Source organism: Corvus kubaryi, unplaced genomic scaffold (assembly GCF_017639235.1).
Source record: "Corvus kubaryi isolate FWS band 111438036 unplaced genomic scaffold, C.kubaryi_AGA036_p1.0 66, whole genome shotgun sequence".
NCBI lineage: Eukaryota > Metazoa > Chordata > Aves > Passeriformes > Corvidae > Corvus > Corvus kubaryi.
In genome coordinates, this window is record NW_024582054.1 from 5,880,001 (window position 1) to 5,903,139 (window position 23,139).

The 23,139-nt window shown below is 39.2% G+C and overlaps 1 protein-coding gene across 4 annotated transcripts in view; it reads right to left on the reverse strand.

Annotated features, from left to right (window-relative positions):
• Positions 1-23,139, reverse strand: part of LOC121674236 (neuroendocrine protein 7B2) — a 45,083-nt gene that overhangs the window by 13,294 nt on the left and 8,650 nt on the right. For 2 of the 4 annotated variants that reach the window (XM_042048451.1, XM_042048452.1), the window contains 4 exons: positions 22,923-23,058; positions 22,498-22,606; positions 21,569-21,716; positions 18,524-21,177 (listed from right to left, as the gene is read on the reverse strand). In XM_042048451.1, the coding sequence (XP_041904385.1) occupies positions 19,595-21,177; positions 21,569-21,716; positions 22,498-22,606; positions 22,923-23,058 (1,976 nt within the window). In that variant the 3' untranslated portion in view covers positions 18,524-19,594. Of the gene's footprint in view, positions 1-1,208; positions 1,359-15,307; positions 15,541-16,218; positions 16,421-16,736; positions 21,178-21,568; positions 21,717-22,497; positions 22,607-22,922; positions 23,059-23,139 lie in introns of those variants that run through there. The other 2 variants (XM_042048453.1, XM_042048454.1) reach the window with 2 other exon arrangements.

The window sequence follows — 23,139 nt, forward strand, 5'->3', positions numbered from 1 at the left end:
GGCAAGCACAGAAGATAGAAGGTCCGTGTGTTTGCTTGTGTGTGTGAGAAAATCTAAACCCATATTTGCAACTTGTCAGACAACAGCTATAGTGAACAAATTGGAAGATGAGGCATTATTTCACAAGAGATGCAGGCATCATCACCAAACGGGCTGTAATAGAAAACAGTAAGAGAGGACTATTTGAGATTTTGTCAAATTTTTGAACGAAATGCAAAAACACTTCACAAAACTTTTCATAACAAGTATTATTTTTTGATTAATTCTAAGCTAGTTAGAACATTTTTAAATAAGAATACGGACAACTGTTCTGCATTATCCAAATAACATAAAAGAAGACTAAACAGAAAACATTTTGAAAGGATCTCTTAGCTCACAAATAAAAAATGAGAGAAAAATAGAGTGCTCATTCCCAGTTCCAGTTCCCAAGGCAGCCAATGGGTGTTTTACTACTGCTTTCAGTACTGGAAGTCATTCCTTGGCTCAAATAACAGGAAAAAGATCCATTCTCTCAGGTTATGTGTATATCATGCACATGCAGGGCAGCTTTAGTGACCCCTCAGCACAGCCCCCACAGGGCTCGCTACCTGCACATTTGCAGGCTGAGGGACACCTGACACCAGACCTGGGCCCTGGTCTGGCTCTCTGAGGCTGCACTGCCCCTCTGCCAGAGTGAGCTTGCATGTAATGCCTTGGGGTACATCCATGTAGTTCTCCACTTCTTGGCATAGATGCACCCTCAGTGAGCTATAAAGACGCATGGATTGGAGCCAAGGTATCTTAAATATTGACTCATGGTCTGAGTTGGAGATCAGGGCAGACAGTTTCATTCCTCTTGGCACAATGAAAGTCTCTAAAATAAGGGTGAATCTCATCTGTACAGAATAACTTTTTTCAGGGGTCAGCTTAAAAATGAACTCCCTCGGGAACAAGATGCTTTCATAAATATCACTATCTGCTAATCTGAGGTCAAGATGATTTCTTCCACGTGACCTTTTCTGGCAGTTATATAGCAATACAGAAGGTGCACATATTAAGAAAAAAACCCAAACCCTCATCTGAAACACTAAAACACCCAGTTTCTCAACAGTTCTTCTCCTGGAGTAGAGAATGAAAAAAACCCCCATTGCTGATCAAGGGTTGTACAGTGCTGAAAGACTGGAAGATGTACAATGAAGACAGAGGTACAAAGGCTACAGCTGAATTACCTGTTTTTCCAATAGGGCAGGGATTTGGAGGGTCAGGATATCCTTGATCTTCACTGAAATCCTTTGGTACGTTATCTCCTGTCAGCTCAGCCACAATGTTTGGGATATTGCCATAAGGACCCAAGTGCTGGAGACCCTCGTGTGCACCACCTAGCAAAGACAATTTATGCACGGTCTTTTTACAAGGTTAAAAGTGTAAGTACTTTAGCTGGTGCAAGTACTCTAGACTTCAATTTAAAATATAGTATCTATATATATATATAATTGTTTTAGAGACAAATCCAAGTTTAGATTTCAAGCATCTCTTTTAGAAACATAACCATGTGACCTAAATCCAGTAACTTTTAATAGATAATTAAAAATGAAACCAGGAAACAAAATCGACCACATATTACTAATCTTAGGGCTGTTTTTTAACTTGACTATGAAAGTTTTAGGCAAGAAAATGCAAAGAAAAAGAAACATGAGACAGTAATGAGACCTGATACATTTAAAGCACAATCATCTTCACTGATACTGTTCATTGTAGCAACTAACAATAGAAGATATGGCAAGACAGCATCGTGGCAGGAAGACAAAGTTAATGACACTGTGGAAAGAAATACTACCTGCACAGCCTAGAAATATATTAACAAATTAAGTCCCAAGGGGTATTAAGGTCCTTGGGAACCCAGGGTATTCTAGCAAATTCGGTTGTGTACACCTTTTAAATCACACCAATTCTTAAATGTAGATTTGCATTTCCTGCTGTAATGATGAGAAGTGGTGAAGAGTCCCTGTTGTTGATGGGGATTCTTGTTCACATACACCTCCACATTAGTCAACATGTTACAAAACATCCCAGTCAGTGACTTCTACACCTTAACATACAAGATTACCTTTTCCCTGTGGGACCCAGAGCACCATCACTGCAGGGTCACAGCAGCAGTATGCAGCAGGTTTTGTAACTCAGTGGCAGAGGACACAATGATGGGCCTGCTGTTCTTGGGCAGCTGCACCCAAAACTGGTGTGCTGTGGCCTTCTCCCACACGCCTCAGCTGGGTGCCTTGCCTTTGACAAGCAGGGTCTTCCACTAACGATTTGGGAACCAAGCTCAGGCCACTCTCTCTCTCTATGCCTCTCTACTAATAATCATCTGTCCCAGATCTTTTCTGCATGCCTTACTGGCCAAATACAACCACAGGCTAAACCCCAACTGCTTGTGGAGCTTTAAAAATACTATTGTACACTATTCTTTTGAATTTCAGACAAATAAGTAGTTAGTTTTGAGCATGTTCTTTTTCCCTGACAAAGCCAGCCACCACACACACTGCAGCAGCTGAGATGGTTATGTGACAGCAAAGCAATATTTTTTTTAAACCGTATATAATGAGGGATAACAACATACAGTCAACATATAAATTCTACTAACAATGAATTGAGAGGAAAAGGCATCTGAACAATTGGAAAATATGAGTTAAAGAGTGAATGCAGACACAACTGGTCGGGTAAATAGCAAAATCACCATATTATCACCAAATAGTCTTATTTTCAATTTATATATTTTTCATAGATCCAGAGTTGTGAATAAAGCCTCTGAACATGAAAGCTGCTCCAAAAGGATCATTAAAGTACTCCTGTCCCAAATTACAAATGAACATTACCAGCCTAAATCATCTCTTATACAGCCAAACATTGTAAGCTAACATAATCACTTGCAAAAAATTGCTAACAGAAGACCTTCAAATACAAAATACAAATTTTGTATTCATTTCTACATTTAGAAGTGACAGTTGAGGCAAATTTTGCAAATGAATTTTGCAAATGATCAGTTGGATGTTGGCATTCTAGTACTAGAAGCAAGTTAGTCTGTAAGCACATATATTTCCATTTTATTTGCACAATAGACTAAAATCTAATCAATGTGGTAATTCTCTCCCTTAAGTACAAGTCTCTTATTCTGTAGCAGTGTTGCAGAAAAGTTTTACAGATATGTAATGAACATAAAACTACCCCTATAAAAAAATTGTATCTCTGTTATATGGGGTTTTGCTTGTAGCTGACCACAAGACCTGATACTAAAACCAGAATAGCATTTTAGCCACTCTGACTTTATTATACCTTTACAGTCCATAGTCCACACAAAAATGACAATAATGTTATGGCTATGAGGTTAAAAAAATGTGTAACATACATTTAATCGAATGTAATTTACTATAATGTCTAATGTACAGCATAAAATACTTCTTTTGTCCTGAGTTCCTTCACATGAAGATTGATTACATGTATGTACTTAAAAGCATCAGGTTATGATTGTGCTGTAAACTACAGAACCACATAATCAATACGTGTTTGAACCTCCTGTATACAATGTGGTTCACTGTGGGACAATCCATCAGATAGAAGCCTATCTGTGCTTGCATGTGGTGCAGACCTCTTGGCACCAAAGTTCCATCCATAAAGAAAACAGAGGTACTTAGCAGGCTCCAGTGTGCTATATATACATGTAAGTTTAAACTGACTGCCAAGAATTCCCTTGACTGAGTACAAACCAATCTTTTTATATTAATATAAAGGATTGTTTCCTTTAGGTATAAATGTCCAGGATCATTTGAGGGTTTTTCCTTTCTTTCCAAAAGAGGTGCAGACAATAGCACCTGCTCTGGTGCCATAATTTAGCACACTTGAGTGATTTAATAGCATCAGCAAAGCTCATTCCTTATAAACTGATAAATAGTGCACTCAGCAAAGACTACAATAATAAAAATGAAATGCTATGAATATATGAAGGAGGGGCATTATGTACAGTAACTCTCATTAGTTGCATTAGTTTTGGTATTATAACATTACTGGTTTGAAGAAACATATTAGGATTAAATACACTGCAGCTACCAAGTCAAAATATTGGGATACAAACATACACAGTCAGCTACAGAAATAGCACAAGATTGGTTTCTTGAACCTTGAGGCAGAGTCTGAAAGAAAAAGAAAAGGCAACTAAATATTGAGAAACTTTTCATAATTTCCTATCCAAAGGAACTATGAGAGACACCATTGTTAAATTATTTGAACCTGGACTATCAAAAATCCAGAATAGTAGAGACAGCACCCTTGTACTGAGAAAGGATGAGCTAGATAAATCTATGTTTTTCCCTTATCTCCTTACTTATATGAACAGGATTTCTGTGCCACATACTAGCAAAAAAACCACCCCAAAACAATCAGCTCCCTTTCACATGCAGAATTTCTGTGAGCATTTATTATTAGGTATTTTACATTCCTACAGGATAAACTAGAGGTTTAGGTCTCTTGAGCTAAGGTCAGTATTGTCCTAAGTTTTGAATTTTATTTAAAATACATGCATATATGTAGTCATCTAGCACTAGTCTTGAACTGTTGCAGGGTGGAAAACAAAAAAAGAACAATGCCTCTCACCATTATTATAATTCTGGAAAAGTATTCTACCAGCTCATCAGCTGCTGGTATCATTTCAATTAGAGAGCCTTGGAATGATTAAAAGTTTGAAGTGCATACATTTCAGCTCATTTCTTTGTAAGAGCAGTACTGTCTGTATGGGTCTCCCACCCATGCAGACAACATAACCACTCTGTTCTTGGAGGAAAAAAAAAACAGGAAAAGAAACACCAAGAGCAACTAATTTCTTGCAAGTATTGACTATTTCCCTGATCAAACACATCCAGTGGAAATGCTGTTAGTCCACTGAAGTTTTAGCTGCTGCTAGCCATCTACTGGTAGTGTAAAGCACAGCTGGAACTAATCTGTGGGGAGCAATCCTCCATATCAAATATAAACAGGCAGTGCTGTCCCCCAGAAGAGTCAGTTTAAGAAAGTCAATGAGAATGGATTTTCAAAAGTGAAATATTATTGCAGAACATTTAAAGAGAAATAATAAGACAAATTTGCTTTTCAGTCTCATTGAAACCATTTCCTGTGTCACAGTAAAGATAGAGTTACCCCAATTACAAATTAAGAAAAGTGGTAGTCGGGCCAATCTTAGCAAGGAGGTACAAAATAGGAAGGATCATGAGTATCTGTTGTGAATAAATAAATCCCAAATCCCAAGTTAAAGCCCTTTACTTAGAGAGTCATACTAGATGCCTCAGTCAGAGTGTCCAAGCCCCTCACAGATTCACAGGGGAATCTTCCCCCTGAGCAAAAATGGCATCTCTTTATCTTGACCTGTACAAACTCCAAGCAAACATGAGCTGCAAGGGAAGCCTGGTATACCTTATCCCATTTGCCCAAGGTTCCCAAGAGAGCAAATAGATACTAATCAGAGATGCAATAACATATTTCCTACTTTGCAAAATCTTTTGTTAATCTGGACTATTTGTTTTTATCACTGGGAAAAATCTTTGAGATTGTGTACAGTGTCTCCTCGATGAATTAGATATGCATCTTTTTCCTTTCACAGTGACAGCTTCCCATACTAGCCTGCACTTTCATCCCCAGTCATCTTGCCATATCTACATTTGTTGTGTTATTGTGATATTCAAAAGGAACATTTCCCTAATCAAAGGCAGGTTTGACAGAATGCTTCCCAGTGCTCTTATGTGTTAAACTGAGACACCATCCACTAACTTACTTATGCTTTTCCTTTATTATCTGCAGGACTCTCCACCACGTAAGCTCTCAAAAAATCCCGAATGCAAAAAATGCATTTACATTTTCCTTACCCTTTCTAACACTTCTAAAGGGTTTACTGCCCCAATGCCATTTGCTTTGTGCCTCTTCAACTAGCTTCATCCTAGAGAGTCCTGGTTGCTGAGATTGATTAAGCACGGGAAGTGAGAGGAACTGAAAGACTTATAAATTATCACATTTTGTCTATTCCACAGAAGCCGCTAAATAAGAGAATAGGGAAGAAGAAAAGGCATAGGAGAACAAAGAATGGAAAAATGCAAACCTAGCCAACTTCCTTAACCATTCAAGAGCATGCCTCGGGAAACCCAAAAACACTACAGCTATACATGCTCAGGCATCCCAGATTCCAGAGTCAGCTTGTCTTCTCTTTAATGACACAAAGTTTCTTAAAGCTATAAAGACTCATTTTCTTTCTCTGTGCAGAGGGATAAATTTTTCTAAAGCCTTAAGCACACACATCATACAATTACTAACCTTGCTTTCAGCAAATAATTCAATTTTATCCCATATTTTAATTACAAACAGTACAAATATTTAAGATATGAAAGGCTTTTAATGTGAAATGGTTAGGACCAAAGTAATGTCCATGCCTCTCTCAATAAATTTATAACAGTAGCTTATATGTCATTATTATTCAAATTGTATACACAATAAAAAAATCCAGCAGCCCACTTGCTGACAAAGCAAAAAAAAGCAATCTCTTATGCCTGCCTTGGTTGAACAGTCCTCTCTTAACTTGTCCTTCAGCTGAACAGGGGCTTTTGCACTTCACCATATGGATAAGCTCACCCTTTTTACACAGGCAGTGCGTCGTGCAGCACAGAGCCATGGGCCCCTCTGTCACTCTGCCTTGCGGCCACCACACACCAGAGTGAAAAAGAAACCCAAAGCCAGCAAAGAGCACCCTCCTGTCACTGCCACAGCACAGCCTCACTACTGAACACGTGTGCAGCATGTGGCTGTGGGAAGGAGGGCAACTAAAGGAAAATAATGACCTCCTTTATCCCATGAGGCATGGGACACTATTTCTATCCTATAAATGTAAATGTGCCAACAAAAGACTGGAACACTTTTTTCACTGGCATTGACACCAGCTGCATGAGAAGTCCAAATGCTCCATCAGTGTCAACACATTCATAGAAAAATACTCCTTTCACTCCTATAATGTGAAGCCTGGATGGACCAGAAACATCCAGAACATCCAGGTTTTGTCTCTACCGCTCCACTGAACTTCAGAAAATTTTCGTGTTCATTTCCCCATTCATATTCATCCAATTCCATTTTCCATGCATATGGCTCAAGGTCCCAGCTGGTTCTCCAGCAGGTTTAAAACCTTCCCATGCCTGTCTGACAGCTGCTACCAGGCAGATTTCCCAACTGCCCCAAACGACCTCCTTGTGATCATTCCCAGTGCGGAGCTACAAGGCTCTGGCCTCCACCTTGGTGAGCCAGTAATACCTCAGAACTCCACAAGCAGAGGCTCTTCCATGCAAAACTGCCCATCAAGATGAGGCTTCTTGTGCACTTGGATAAAAGCATTGGCACACAACAAGGATGCAACAGAGTGGGGAGATGAAGAGCCCTAGAGGGTGAGACCAGGCCCAATGCTGCTCTTTGGTGCTGCAAAAGGGACTCAGCCAACTTGATGTACTGAAGCATCCCAAGGGGAGGAACCAGCTTCTTCAGCTGACAACATTCTTCTTCTCATTCATCCCTGCAGCTGAGAGCACTGCTGAGCACACACACCATGACAAGCACGGAGAAAAAAGCTCTGGAAACCTTTGGAGAGTGCCAGAGATCCTATCTCCTGGCACAACGCCAAAATCAAGAAGAGTAAGAGTCTCTTCTTTGTCTAGATTTCTGAAAAATATCTTCATGGAACCAAATAAACTTTAAAGTATTTTCTTACTGCAATTTAATTTAAAGTTCAGGTGGGAGCATGGGAAATGCAGCTGATTTTGAGAACCAGTGCAGAAAGGTAAAAATCATAGCATGCTCACAGACTCACAGAATATGCAGAGTGGGAAGGGACTTACAGGGATCAAGTCCAACTCCTGGATCTGCACAGGACACCCCAAGAGTTACACCCTGTGCTTGAGGGCATTGTCCAAATGCTTCTTGAACTCTGTCAGGCTGATGCTGTGACCATGTCCCTGGGGAGCCTGTTCAGTGCCCAAACACCCTCTGGGTGAAGACCCTTTCCCTAATATCCAACCTGTTGACAACCTAAGGCCATTCCCGTGGGCCCTGTCACTGCTCACCGCAGAGGAAAAATCAGTGCCTGCCCCTCTTCTTCCCCTCATGAAGAAGTTGTAACTGCAATGAGGTCTCCCCTCAGGCTCCTCATGAGAGATAAGCAGGGAAAAAATCTTTGAAAACAAGAGCTCATAATAATTTGGCCAATCTTCACTGATAGATTTTTTTAAATACTTTGGGACCATATTCCAAGGTTAGATGGAATTTTACAGATTTGTATTAAATTTCTCTATACCATCTGCCAATATTAGAAAATACAGTTACTATAAAGCATCAGACAATACAGAAGCTATCATACTCCCCCTCCTCTTCAGGTTTCTTACCGCTCCTACCAGATTTTTCCCTCTACTAACATGTACAAAAAAATAATTGTGGCTACAAATCCCACTCTAATTATCTTTAGATACATGACAATCTACTTCTAAATCCCTACAGACCTGCCATCTTTCTTTCCCGAAAGCTGCTTGAGATGGGACTCTTTCTCCTTTGGTGGCACCTTTTAAAGATGACTTTATGAATAGCAGCAGTAGTCTGTACCACATAACAGTAGTTAGTAGGAGGTTTTAAGAGTTGGAGTCACTTTATTTTCTTGGTTCCTCAGCAGAGCTTTGTGATGCCTGCACACCCTTCTGCAATCACAAGAGGAGGATGTTTCAAGAAAAGGTTTCAAAGCCTCAAATCTAAATAGGTTCCTCAGTGAGATCCACATGCAAATAACAGAGATCTAGAGAGAAACAGGGATTAATACTCTTTTCTTCTTGTGTTCTCCATTGACTGACTTCTCTGACAAGCACACTAGATTTAAGAATTTCCCCTGCATGTTCCCAGCCATGCTGAGAACACAGGAGCAGTGCCTGCACCCCTCCCACAGCTCTGGGGCATTGAGAAAGGGCAGTTCCCAAAGTTCAGTCCTGGCAGAGCTCATAGTGGTAACACCTACCAACTTTGCTGGATCCTGCCCTTGCTTCTCAAGAGGGAAAGTTGTGAAACACATTGAGGTAACCTGGTATGACCTCCATACAGCAGCACAAACACCAGCTTGGCTTTCTTATTCACTGTTGGTCATGGCTTATAAATTCATATGGAATCAAAGATATTACAGGCCAAATTTTCAAAGACTTTTCCTTAATAAAAATAAAGGCACACCACCTCATCATTTTCCTGTTTGTGGAGTTAGAGGTATAAACATTTTATGTGCAATTTCTTCATAGACCTGTGCCATATCACTCAGACAAAGAAAATCCACTGTAAGCCACTGCTGTCATTCGTCACTGTCATTAGCTTTTAAATTCAGAAATTAGCATTCTAAGGCACCTCTCTTATGACATGCATCACTGCCTGATACTCAAATTCTGGTTACACTTAATAACTACAATTTGTGGAATAAAATGCAAAGAAAATAGGTATTTTTATTCAAATCTATACAAATCCAGATATTTACATATTAATGTATGAAAAACTGTAGGTTTGCCACTTCCTTTTTATCTTAAAAATTTGAGACACCCATATTAAATTTTGAAATCATATTTTCTGGGCTATTTAGATAATTTGGAAAAAAACCACCAAACCCAAAACCACAACAACAAACAAAACCTGGAAGCAGAGCCTAGTGGAGTGAGGTTGGGATTTGAGTTTGTTACACGTCAGGCCCATAGCAGTGTTTGGTTAAAGTCAGGCGCGCTTCGGCAGAACAGTCGCAGTGTGAATGCACTTTATGCTTTAACTGCAGCAGGACTTTCTCTGTAGAACAGGTAGGATAAGCCAAGTCCCAGGCGGTGGTGTGGACTCCTTGCAGTGAGCTGCTGGCACGAAGCAGCCCCACTCGCCCCGCTGGCTGCGGGATGTGCCGCAGCTCGGCCGGGTGCGGCCGGCCCCGCGCTCCGCCCCCGCGGCTGCTGGCGCGCAGCGCATCGACTGCAGCAAAGGGGGCGCGGCCACCGCGCTGCCCTGCTCGCTGACCCCCAGCTATCGCACAACAGCCACATGGGTATTACCTCTAGTCACCCAAGGAAGTCCAAATATATTGGGGGTATAAGCATAGCACACATTAGCCCGAAAGTGAATGAGTGCAAAGGTCATTTCTGCACTGGTTTCACTGAGTGAATTCATCAGCAAAAGTTTTTGCAACTTTCTAATACAAAGGTTTTTCTGTTCTTGTAGGAAACAAGTACCTGTCTTGCAGGCATGATACAGAACAGACAGCAAAGTAATACACTTATTTACTAATAAGAAAACCTTTTGTTTTCTTATTAGTAAAATGTAAACAAAATAGACACTATTAACATGTGTAATCTGCATAATTTTATGGACAGTAGGTTTCATTTAGACTGTTATTTGTACAGAGTCTGTGCTGACAAACCATTAATTACCAGTTGTTAGTAGACATATTTGCATAATGTTCCACACTCTCTTGAGTTTTATCATCTCAACCTGACAAACAGTAACTACATTTTTCTTAAACAATAAGCATGTGCTTATTTCCTTTCAAAATAATCAACTAAACTCCAGCCTGTTTCCAATAGCTATGAGGAGTCTCTGCAGGAGAATCAAAAGCCTCCCTAAGAGGCATCTATTTTTTATTTTTTCTTATACCTTCAAACGATCACAATTTAAGAGACATTGTTTAATGTCGTCACTGAGGTTGACAGCATTCTGCCTCTTCTGCAGACTGAAAACTTCAGACTCTGGGCTGTCATGCCAGCATCTTTACCAACAATCATTTCATTGGAAGTGGTTTCAAGAAATAAAAACAACTAAATCAAACACAAACAAAAAAACCACACAGGAAGCTTTCTGTTGTATTGAATTTATGGTAGGCAATGATATTTGCAAAAGGAAAATGAGACTTCACATTTCCAATTATGAAGTGCTATAAACTGCTCAAGATGAGCTACTGGTGCCCCCGTGTGTTTAAGTGGGATTTCTACTGTTCTCCTATGCAGGGTGTAATAGGCCTGAAATTTACATTGTACACTTATTCTCTTCCACTCCTCAGGAAAAAGGAAAACAATAGAAAACCAAACAATAACAAACAAAAAAAACCCCTTAAATATTGGCACAAAATTGAAAGCATGCAAGGAAAGGAAAAAAAGTGTGGCCTCCTTACTTCATAAACTCCCTGCCAGGCAGAAAAAATAATTTCTGTGATTTTGAAATATTGAATGCATTTCTTTATTTTACCCTTTTGTTCTCTTTTAATGTAGATACAGCCCTCTTCTTATCCATAAAAGCTTGAATATATCCCCGTAGGGCTTGCATAGTATTTCACTGATAAGCAGAACAGTAAGCACAGAAACACAGCCACTCATTAAAAATTCCTATTTTGCTTTTCTGTGTTTTCCACTCTTTTTATAGATGTTGCTAAGTGACTCCAATATAGCTTTCTGATAAGATGGATTAACAAGGAGAGGGAATATTGTTAGAGAAATTAGAGTACTTAATATGAGTTTATTACTTTTAGGAATCAGGGGATGTACAGAAAGAAAAATCTATTAAGTGGCCAGCAAAAACCAGCTGCTCCTAAGACACCCCTTTCAGATACTAAAACCATTTTCACTTGACATTCATCATGCAGGATCTGTTTGGCTCCTGCCGTGCCATGCACCATCTGCTGGCTGCGGTACATGAGCACAGGGAATCAGCCAGCAAATTCCCGTTTCTGTGACATATCTGTCCTATTCTACTTAACTCACAGAGCCTTAGCAAAGGAAGAGTGCTCACACTGCCTCTGCAGCTCCCTGAACTTCTCAGTAATTTCCCCGTAGATTAAACTTTTTATCAGGCATTTTGTAGACACTACTCCTATTTTAGCAGCCTGACCTGAAGTAACAGTAAATTGACATAGGCAAAGGGAAGGAGAAGAAAAATAAAAAGCCATACTTTTATAGATTTCAACACAATAAAAGGCAGAAATTCCTTTCAATTAACAAGCTGTACATTTTTTTTTCTATCCATCAACAAGAAAACTATCTGGTCACTTCAAAAAGAGAACATATGCTACTAAATGTATTTTCTGAAAAGTGTCTATCTTTTAGTTTTCTTCGGTATAGGATATGTTTGTGACTGCATGTTCTACAGCCAAGTCAGCCCTAAACTTTTTTTTTGGGGGGAAGGGATAGGGTGGGTGTGAAGGTAAGGATGGGAATGATCATGAACAATTCCTTGCAACATATCCGCCTTCTGGTTTTTAGCATTTCAAAGTCAAAATAGAATGATTAACACCAGAAAAAAAATTTAGAAAGCTGAGATGGAAAATGAGCATGATCAGGAAATCTGCTTGTGAACTAAGAGCAATGATATTTTTGTTGCGTGTTAAATTATTAAGCTCTTATTTGTGGAAATAATAATAACATGGAAAATGTTATTATAATCATCACTCAAATTTGCAAACATTTCATTATTATCAGGTTGCAAGAGTAAACTTGTTTATATTATGGCAGCTTAAATTTGTTTCCAAATTCCAAAGCCACAAAATTTAATTTTTCCTGACAGTATGTTGCTTGCAAGTGTACACATATATTGGGTGAAATCCTGGCCTTTTGAAAATCAGTGGTACCTCTGGAACTGTGGTTCAGCTGAAGCTGATGGCAGAGACAGCTACCAACACTGCTGTGGGTCTGTGCTGCTGCGGCCAGTTCTGACAAAAAAGTTTTGTTAAGTAAAACAGTTTCCTGTAGGATCATACTAAATTTATTAAGGTCTAATTGATGAAAGGTTGTTTTTATGTTAAGATGCAGTATCTAGTAAAAATGAGAAACAAATGCACCCCAGAGCAGTCAGGGCCTTAATGATGAGGATGCAGGCATGGAATGAAACAGGTTTTAAAATGTTTACATTGGTCACTGAAACCTGCAGTCTGACAAATGGCTGGAAGTCAACACTTTTGGCAGCTCAGAATTTCTGATAAATGATAAGCATTTCATGCCAAATTTTACTGTCCATTACTTTCAGGAAAAAATTCCCAATGAAAACAGAAGAGTTGTTAGTGAATTACCACTTTGCTATGACGGTATTTAAGATGAAATCCCTATTTTGCTGTGACACATTCTAATAATTGTTAAGCCTCTTTCTTCCATTCCCCCTTACTTTTCCTTTCTATTATAATGTATAATTTTTTAAGCACTTGCACACGGAATTACTAGCCAGTGGTAACAGTGTGAATATGTTGTGGGAAGCCCATGGGTGAATTCTTCAAAATGCAAAACCTGGTACTGATGTTATTTAAAAACATATGAACTTTATTTTTTCAGAATGAATTGCAAGTTTTGATGGATTAGCTATACTATAATTCATGGTCTATATTTAAAAATAAACTCATGGTGAAAATTGACTGAATTATATGTACTTTTTAAAAAAAGCAGTATGAGAAAATATTGTGTTCAGTGATGTAAGACAACACTAGCCTTGAAACTGCAAATAACACTTTCTTAGGTTGAAGTTTCTAATCAGATACTTTTAGACATACCTATCTATAAATAGACACATATCACCACAAGAAACCAAAGAAAGAGCAAGCGATTACTATCTGAAAAACTCACTGCAGAACACTATAAAAAGCAACATTTGATACAAAGGTCTGATTTACTTGTCTATTTCTACACTGACTGATAGTGTTCACCTCACAAGACCATTCTGCTTTTGCAGAAATTTCTCAATGAGCTGTTAAATATCTGTGGTAGGATTGAAAGAAAAAAAAAAAAAAAGAGAATCATCCTCATCTGAGCAAGAGGGGAAATAAATCAAGTGGATTTATTACCTTTCTGTTTTACTCTGTTACATACACAGATGCCTTCTTTTATTAAAAAAAAAGGAGCAGCAAAAAAATGTTTGTCCAACCTGCTGTTTGTGGAAGACTGTATGGATGACTGGAAAACTAGCATTACTTCAGTCTCACAAACACTAGAAAACTTTTGATACTTGGACAAAGAGGTGCATAGTCTGATTTTCCTAACATTGTAATTAGAAAGTAACAGCAAACAGCTGAGATTAAATATTTGCCAGAGATTCAGATTTGCTTATATTTTCTAAGGTTTCTCTTTTTAAAATATATCTAGGGAAAACAGGAAAATGGAGAGTAAAATTACTCACTTCTACCATCTGTCCAAGTTTCTCTACATATGAACACTCACAAAGGAGAAGAGGGTACAGACCAAATTGTGCTCTTTAAACTTAGTCTCTGTTATTTAAGTTTGCAGAAAAACATGTGTCCATCAAAGTTTCTTTGGAAAATATACAAACTTAGGTCTGCAATTATCTGGTAGAAATGCCTATTCAGCTTTAATCTGTTCCTCAGCCTCCATTAAAGCAATTGTATCTGTTTGGCTAGGATAGCATGTAGATCAGAATGAGGATAAAATAGAGAACAGAGACTTATGGCCTGTGCAGTCTTACTGTACTGTGTCTGATTTAATTCTGAGAGGAAGGTTGGGGGCTTCTGCCCTGTTTTGATGTTCACACATAAACAATAATTTTTGGAGTTTCATACCTTCAACCCCTTGCTGTCATGCCAAAATAAAAGCTGATTTGCTCAGTTAAAATAGCAACACACTGAAACTTTATCCCAATATCCTAACATTTGAGCCAGATAATTCAGATTATTTATATAGCTGTAAAAGACTGATTCCAAGGAAAACTTACACAGTGTGAGATCAGAGGTGTTGGCCAAAAAAAATGAAGCTGAGCCCAGAGCATTCATCCCTGCAACACGGTTTTGAGATGCTACTCATGGATACAGGGTGAGGAGCACCCCCAGTGTAAGGTTTATCCCTTTATCTCACATGGCACCACAAACACTTAATCTCTTCTGGTTTGCAGATGTTTCTAAAAATCCATGAAACCTGGGCTCTACAGATCACGTCTGTTTCATGTGAAATATATATGTAATATATTTATACACAAGATTCACGAATAATTTAGTAAACCCATTGTTTTGAGGCACTGCAGATCAGACAATGCAAAGACAACATAACTTTTTCTGCAAAGCCTGTACATTAAAAAACCCCACTACTTCTTCCAAAAACTTTACATTAAGAAAGGTGGAAGATGGATGGTGATTTAAAAACAAAGATCAAGCAACAACCTGGTGAAGAAGTCTATGATTTTATGCTCAGGATATTCTTTCTCCATCTATAAACAAAACATAAATTATTACCAAAGCATACTAATAAATTCATCATTACTCAAAATAGAAATTAGCTACCTTCAATGCTCTGTGGACCAACAAGATTTGTAGCCTGGTGTGCTGGATATTCTACCCGGGGTCTGGCAATGCCCAATTGCTCCATAACTCCATGGAGGAGCCTCTGAATATCTGCTTCAGTTACCCTGTCAGGTGTCCTAGGGCTATGGCTAAAAGCTGAAGCCAATCCAAACGCCAGCAGAAGTATCATGTTGCAAAGCAAGGTAGTTATCATAGTGGTAGCGACTTTTATCCTGTGAAAAAGAAAGGCATTTGAATATAAACTATAGTGGGGGAAAAAAAGTCCTTTATACGTGGTGGAAATAACATATGATCTTACTATTGGACTTTATAGTTTACTACCACAGGTTCTAGAGGCAGCTGACAGTCTAGCCAGCTGGGCAGGGGGAGCCGGGGAGGGAGTAGGGTGGATATATTCTTCTCTTCTAAAAGAAATATTAAGCAGCAAACTTCAGAAATCAATTTTCTGATTTGCATTTTCCTATAACATTATTTAACAGTCACTGCAAACAAAATGAATCCACTTTTTCATTTGATGAGAATACATCATCCACTACACCATCCACCCCTCCACATTTATTATACGATTTTATAAAGCTCTGGTCTAAAAGCTGAGAACTCTTCAGCTAGGAACTGTGTTTTCCAAGCTCTATTCTGGCATTGCCTGAAAAATCAATAATGAGAAGCTGCTAAACAACCTAGATAAATTTTGTTTGCACCTAAAGACAAAAGGCTTCCGACTTTATATGCATCATCTTTCCCACCTGAAGCAAATAGGTTTCATTCATTTCCTTGAATCCCTTTCACTAAATGGCTGCACAGTGTAGTTTAATTAGGAAAAAAAAAAAAACAACCCCAAAGTCAACAACAACAACAAAAAAACCCCAAACCAATAAGCAAGTACCACTTACTGTCCTCTGAGAGGCTGAATTTTAGTCAGAATGCTTGTTTTCTTAAAGCTCCTTTCTCTCTCACATCAGAGACTAATTAAAACGCATCACTTCCAGTCGCCTGGATAAACAAAAGCCCCTCGAGTTGCCCTTGTTTTCCTTAACACACCCACAGCTGCCTGATTTCTCCACGCCAGAGGTTTAAAGATGCTCCAATGCTCCAGCCGCCGGCGCAAGGCACCTGGAAACGACTTTGAGGCAAAAATGGCTGAAATCCCCAGTGCTGGGAATATTCCCCGCTACGCCTGTGCGCGGCTCCCCCACCGCACCACGCTCCCCCGGCAGCCCTCCCGCTCCATCAACCTCTGCAGCCTCCGTTTCGAGGGAAAAAAATCTGCTTTCTACGCAACATTCCCCTGCCCTCCGCCGCCCGCACCGCCGCGCCCCTGCCCGGCTGGGCCGTGCTCCCTTCCCTCCTCCCGGCCCCCGGGGCAGCTCGGCAGCAGCGCGGAGCCCCCGGGCCGGAGCGCCCCGCTCACCTCCCGCTCCCAGCGCGGCTCTGCGGGTGCGGCGGCTCCGCGGCCGCGCATCCTCCGTGCGCAGCCACGGCCTCTCACCCCCCTTCCCCCGCGGCCGGGAGCTGCTGGGCCGATAAAGACACAAAGACACAAAGCTTGGAGGGATATTATAAACCTCCCTTTTTAATTTCACACTCTAAAAATAAACCTGAAGGGATTGGATGGATTAACTGTTACAGAAGTAAGATACTACATATTCCTGGGAGAGTATCCATCTTCCTGCTGTGATTTCTGTCTCCGGAATAATACGATCAATGGTTTACTTACGGGATGACAGTGTTACCTACCTGCAGGTTTACAGAGTAGCAACATGGCAACCATCTCCAAGGATTTGCAGTTAAATGTCTCCAGATTATGCAAATCCAGACACATCATCCAGAGCAGAGGTTACCAAGAAGACAACTACAAAAGGATCTTGCTAAATGAAGTCTCTCATCTAACACAGCACTTGGCAAAACGGTAGCCTCTAAAGGCTATTCTATGTATCACATCTTCACTGCTACTGACAGGAATGTGTCACATCCCAGTTTAGTATAGCTATCCCCAGAAAAACTCTGAGATTATACCCCAAAGACCACAACAGTCCCATGAACTACACTTGCACATGTAGATTACTCTCTTTTTGCTGGTCTCTGGTACATTATACAAACTGTAACTTGCAGGATTAAGCAGTAGGAACTTCCAGTTGGCATCTACTGTTTCTTTCTGCAGAACATAATCAACTTTATATAAAGGGATGTGTGTCCAAACTGTTCTGCAAAACCTCTAAAAACAACCTAAACTTTGACTTTTTTTTTTCTGCTACAGGTTTCTTTGTCAGGGCCCTAGCAAATTCCCCCTAAGAATCTAAGTTTAGATGTTTCAAGACTAGCTCGCATTGATGATCAAAAGTAGCTTACTGCTCCATACAGGAGCATCGTTATCAACATACCAACATTGTTAATATGTACCAACTATTTCAAATGCTAATGCAGCTTTGACAATCTCAAGTCTTACTCTTCCAAGCAAAAATCAACATGACACCTCACTATTACAGGAGTCAGACCTCATTTTCTTCCTGACATTGCCTTTAGCTCCTGTCTTATTTCTAGCTCCTACGTCCTTACATCAGCCAGGACAGCTGGAAGTTGTTTTGCTGATCCGTATCTACCTCGGTGAGATGATCCAGAACATGGTGCCCTGATGTCTGCATTTAGCCTATTTAGGGATCTGCCAGCACCAGCTGAAGGCAGAGGGTAGGAGTACACTGCCAAGAACAGGAGCTTCCTCTTTGGATGGTGGTGAATTGCCATATATATTCACTCCTTCATGAAACTGAAGCTTCCCATCCTTAACCACAACACCAAGCAATCCTATTAAGATCTCCTCATGGCTGGCTCCCTGGTATTAGATTTTACAGTAATGTACCAAGAATGAGGCAGGAGGTTTCCACCAGATCAACCAGCTGAACCAATTAAACTTGCAAGTTGTTGGATACATGGGGAAGGAGGCAGGGAGCAGAAAAGAACTATTCTTTTGATTAACATACCATTTTAAGAAGTTCAGACTACTGCTGGTAAACTATGTTGCACCATGCCTTTTGCTAGTTGTGAGAATCACCAACATGCATCTAAGATCAACAAAAAGGACAGCCAGAACAGATTTACTTCTGGCTTCAGTATTTTCAGACTTACTAATTTTGGTGTCTACAGTCTGCATGTAACAGCACATTCTAACCTTCCAAGTCATTATAGAAGAACAAGCTCAGAAAAGGGGAAAAAACAATGGTTTTATTAAAACCAAAAGTATCCAGTGCCTCAGCTCTAACCTTTTGCCAATAAGCAATTCACACATATAAAAAGCTAACGAACAGTTTCAAGTGTTTACTCTTAAATAATTTTACAACTGATGACAGACAAACAGTTTTCATTCCAAAAGATGTAAACATTTGCTTGTGCAAATCAACCTTTAACATACTATGGCTTCTTACATTTGTCTCTTGCAACACTTTCAGCATATAAACCCAGCTTCTGCACCGCTTAGTTAACATAATTCTACAGCTCTAAAAATAAGTTAAAACTCCCCTCTCATATTAAGATAAAACATTTTACTACTCACAACTGAAAATACTTAGTACCTACTGCAGAACACATCGCTGGATGAAGTTGTAAGACTTTTCAATTATTGAATAAACGGCACATTTGTTTTCCATGTGTTCTAATAATTCTCCAGTGTGTGTGCACACATGAATTGTATTTTGATATTTACCTACTCAACAAGGAAAATATGCTCCCAATTTACTCTAGTAAAAATAAGAAACATTGTCTCAAAAGAAATAGAGCTCATATGAGGTCCAACTTAGTAGTATCAAGGGGTGCTACAATACACTTAAAACTAAAAAGTAAATTTAACTACTAATACGCAGCATCAAAACACTTCCTTTCATATGTCCGTTAGTTTTATATTAAACATTTGAGAAGCTGTTTTTAAACTTGATACTTTATCAAAATACTGCAAGAACTGTTTTGGAGATGAAGCATGTTTTTAAAAGCTGAGATAATCAAAACTTGAGATCTAGCACAAACATTTGTAGAAACAGATTATTTTTGTTTTATAAGTCAAATTAATTTAGTTGAACTGACTAGCATTTACAGAAGTTTCAGTAAATGAAGAAAACCTCAATATAAAACGAGTTTCTATTTGTACATCTTCACAACTCGTTCATTTAAAATAAATGAAAAATTACAAATAAGAAGAGCTAAAAAAATAGTCATACAAATTTAGATTTTTCCAAAGGTTAACCAAGTTGCGAAGAACCCATTTAGCCATCACATTTGATCTTATAAGTCTACTGGCTTTGCAGTTGGCAGTAGTTTTACTTCAGATATTGGATTCTTTGGAGAGCCTCTGTAACGAGCTCTTTCTTTTCCTGGAGCACTTCTTGCAATCATAGATTTTTCTGAGGCAGCACCTGGAATATTTATATTTGCATTAACTTTCAAACTGGATTTAACCATTTCATGATTGGTTAGATCTTCTAGAACAGACTTTGATGGATGAACTTTTTGTTCATGGATCCCAACAGTTCTGACAGAAACATCAGGCTTTTCTGATGGATTTAATGGCCTGCAACATGATTTAGAAGTTAAGTCTAGCTGCTTATGAGCTACAGAAACTTGGTTACATGTGCTTTCACTCCTGCGTGGCAAACGCACGGAATTCTTCGAGGGCTTTTCTGTGCAGGGGAATAGTGCAGAATCATAGCTCAAAGATTTAACAAGTGGTGAACCAACACTGCTTGATTTAACCGCCTGAGAGCTTACAGATTGTCTGTTAGCCTCCAAAAGGGAATTCATTCTTCTTACAGACTGTCTAACTGGAGTACGTTGAAACTTCAGAGGTGGTTTCGCTTTGCTTGCAGAATTTGGATCATTTAATGAAAGCTGGTTGAACCACTGTATGTGGTCAGAAACCTTTCCGTGGTCAGAAACAGTCAATGTTTTAGTTAAAGCTTTATCCAAATTTTCAGCTTTCAAGTACTGGTTGCCTATTTCATTTTGTGATTTAGGCAATTGCGAAGCAGGAAGCTGTCCTGCCAAAGAAGGTTTAGCAGTACCCTCTTCCAAATCACAGCACTTTACCATGCAGCTTTCAGCTGTTTGTGAGTGTATTAATTCTATTTTCTCTTTTCTTCCAGAGCAATCTAATTGGTGTAAGTCATCTTGTGTTGAACTGTTCTCAACAGTCAACTTATCTTCCTTGGCTAGTACTTGAGGCATAGGAAGTTCTTTTCCTTTTTTTATATCTGTTTTTGGGACCTGAAGTTCAATCTCAATAGAAGTTTTGAAGTTTCTTTTCTTCAAAACTTCAAATTCCTCTTTTTTTGATTGCTGTTTATCAGCAGCAGAAGATTGATTAAACTGGTGCAACAGCTCTCTGGATTTTACATTTACTAGATTTTCAGAAACTTCTTCCACTAACGATTCTTTTGCTGAACTGAGCCCTGTGGGACATGGACTTTCATTTAATACTTCACTTGCTACAACTGAGAGGGATGATTTTTTATCACCTATCAAATTGTGAAGAATACTCCCAGATGCAGAGAAGGCTTGCTTAACTTTCAATAATGTTTCTGCAGTTGAATTGCTTTCATCTTCACAAAGTACAAGCTCCAGGTTGTTGTCTTGTTTGCTTACAGTTGCAGATTTGAATTCATCTGGAGTAACTGGTGGCTTTCCAAACACCAAAACAGGTTCTGAAGAGCTGACTCCCATTTCAGTGTGTCCTGGCAGCATTTGCTCATTCTTGTTGATCACCTGAGAATCCGTAACAGCAGGACTACTCCATGACATTCGGTGATCTACTTTATTGTGACATTTTGGAGTTAGCAAGTTTTCTTCTGATTTGCTTACATTCCTGGAACCTTAAAATAAATACCACAGTGTGTAAGAATAATTTATTGTGATTTTAATAATTATAGACAAAATTCTTACTAGAAAATAATTACCAAAGCAACACTGAATTTAAAGATGCTGTTATGCCCTTAATTTCAGAAATGTGAAAAAAGGTTATATTGTAAGTGAAATCGTGCATCTCCTCTCACTTAACTTACAAAAGAGAACTACTAAAATATATTAGAAACACAAAAAGCTTGTTCTAAACCAATTCTTTTTCCCCAGAAGCCACTAACATACAAGGTACTTTTGACTTATCTACAAGCATACTTTTAATCTAATTGCTTTTATAAAGTTGCATTTGCAAAGTTAAAAAAAGTAGACCTTTCCCCCATCTAATATATTTAGTTAGGTAGTTACCTTTCTTAGGGAACTTTTCATTGACATACGGGCTGAAGAGTACATCTCTTTTTGCACATTCAGTTCTGCTTTCCAAACCTTGCTGACTTGCAAGACGCCTTCCAATATTTTCTGATCTATTGCCAACTGTACATCCTGATACAATATTCTTGAACAAACAAAAAGTGTTAATTGCTTTTATATTAACTTGTAATTTGGAATCTCTTTTACAGAGGAACTTTCAGGAAACTGCTATGCAAATCAGCCACAGCAGCCTTTTCTTGGCCATACTTCATCTTGCCTTGACTCTCTGTAGACCTAGATAGGGAACAGCCTCCCTGCAGTTAATCACACTCTGAACAGAGTGACTGTGCACAGGCTCTGCAAGGTCAGAAGCTCAGGAACTGTGAGACCCACTGAGCACAAGTGTGGTGGGTTGATCCCAACAAGCAGGCAAGCTCCCACCCAGCCACATGCTCACTTTCCCCATTCCCCAGCAGGATGAGGAAGAGAATTGGAAAAGTGAAATGGAAAAAGGGACACACACACACCACAGACAAAAAACCCCAAACCCAGACATGATGCAAAGGTCGCTTACAACAAGCAGAACAATTCTCAGCAAGCCTCTGAGCAGTGGCAACTTTCCATAAATTATCCCTGTCCCAGTTTTACTGGTGAGCTTAACATGACCAAGGAGCAATTCCATGCCATGTAAATTCAGGTCAGCTGTTCCCTCCCCTCAGCCTCATGCCCCATGCCAGCCAAACACATTACAAGCTGATCAGTTACTGCTATGCAAATAAACCTCAGGTTTCTTGTACGTGACAGCAAGCAGGTTCAGTTAATCCTGGGATTCCTCCTTTACAAAGTATGTGCTTCCTGCTACTGAAAAGTAGTGCCCAAAACTTTGGATTAAAATCTGCACTCTAACTACAGGACTGGGTACTTACCATTTCTCTATTGCTTTTCCCCAAACCAAATTTCAAGCGTAAAGACCTACGAACCATTTCTTTTCGGCTTATCTTTGGAGAAAAACAACCTGTCTTTCCTGATTCAGCCCTGGAAGGACAGAAGGGAAGAAGGGACAAACTTTTTAGGAGGGCAATGAAAACATCCTGATACTTGTTTACAGTTACTTCCTCCAGTTTTACTTATTTTATTGCCTTCCTGGTAACCTTTTTTTAATAGACACAGGAAGCTACTATACCAGATCTTATTTTGTTTTGAGCTCCATTTTGCAACATCAGAAGACCTGGTGATTTTAAGATTATAAAAATTTACCAAAACCAATAATTTTAGATACAGATAGAGGTCATCATTCAAGGGGTCTAGACCCATCTTTCCAATTTATCTTTAGGTTTTGAAAGTTAATTACCTGTATAGCTTTTTGCTTGCAAGTCTTTTGCTTCTTCTATTACCCGAACTGGACACATGATTTTCACCCATGGTTGAAGGAGATAGTGAGGTTTGTGATGACTCAAGACAGACACAAGGACTTGCTTCAAACTGAACTACAGGAACAAAATTATATTTTTATGAACTTAAAATAGTCACATTTTTTCAGATAAAGACTTAAGAGTTAACACAATAAA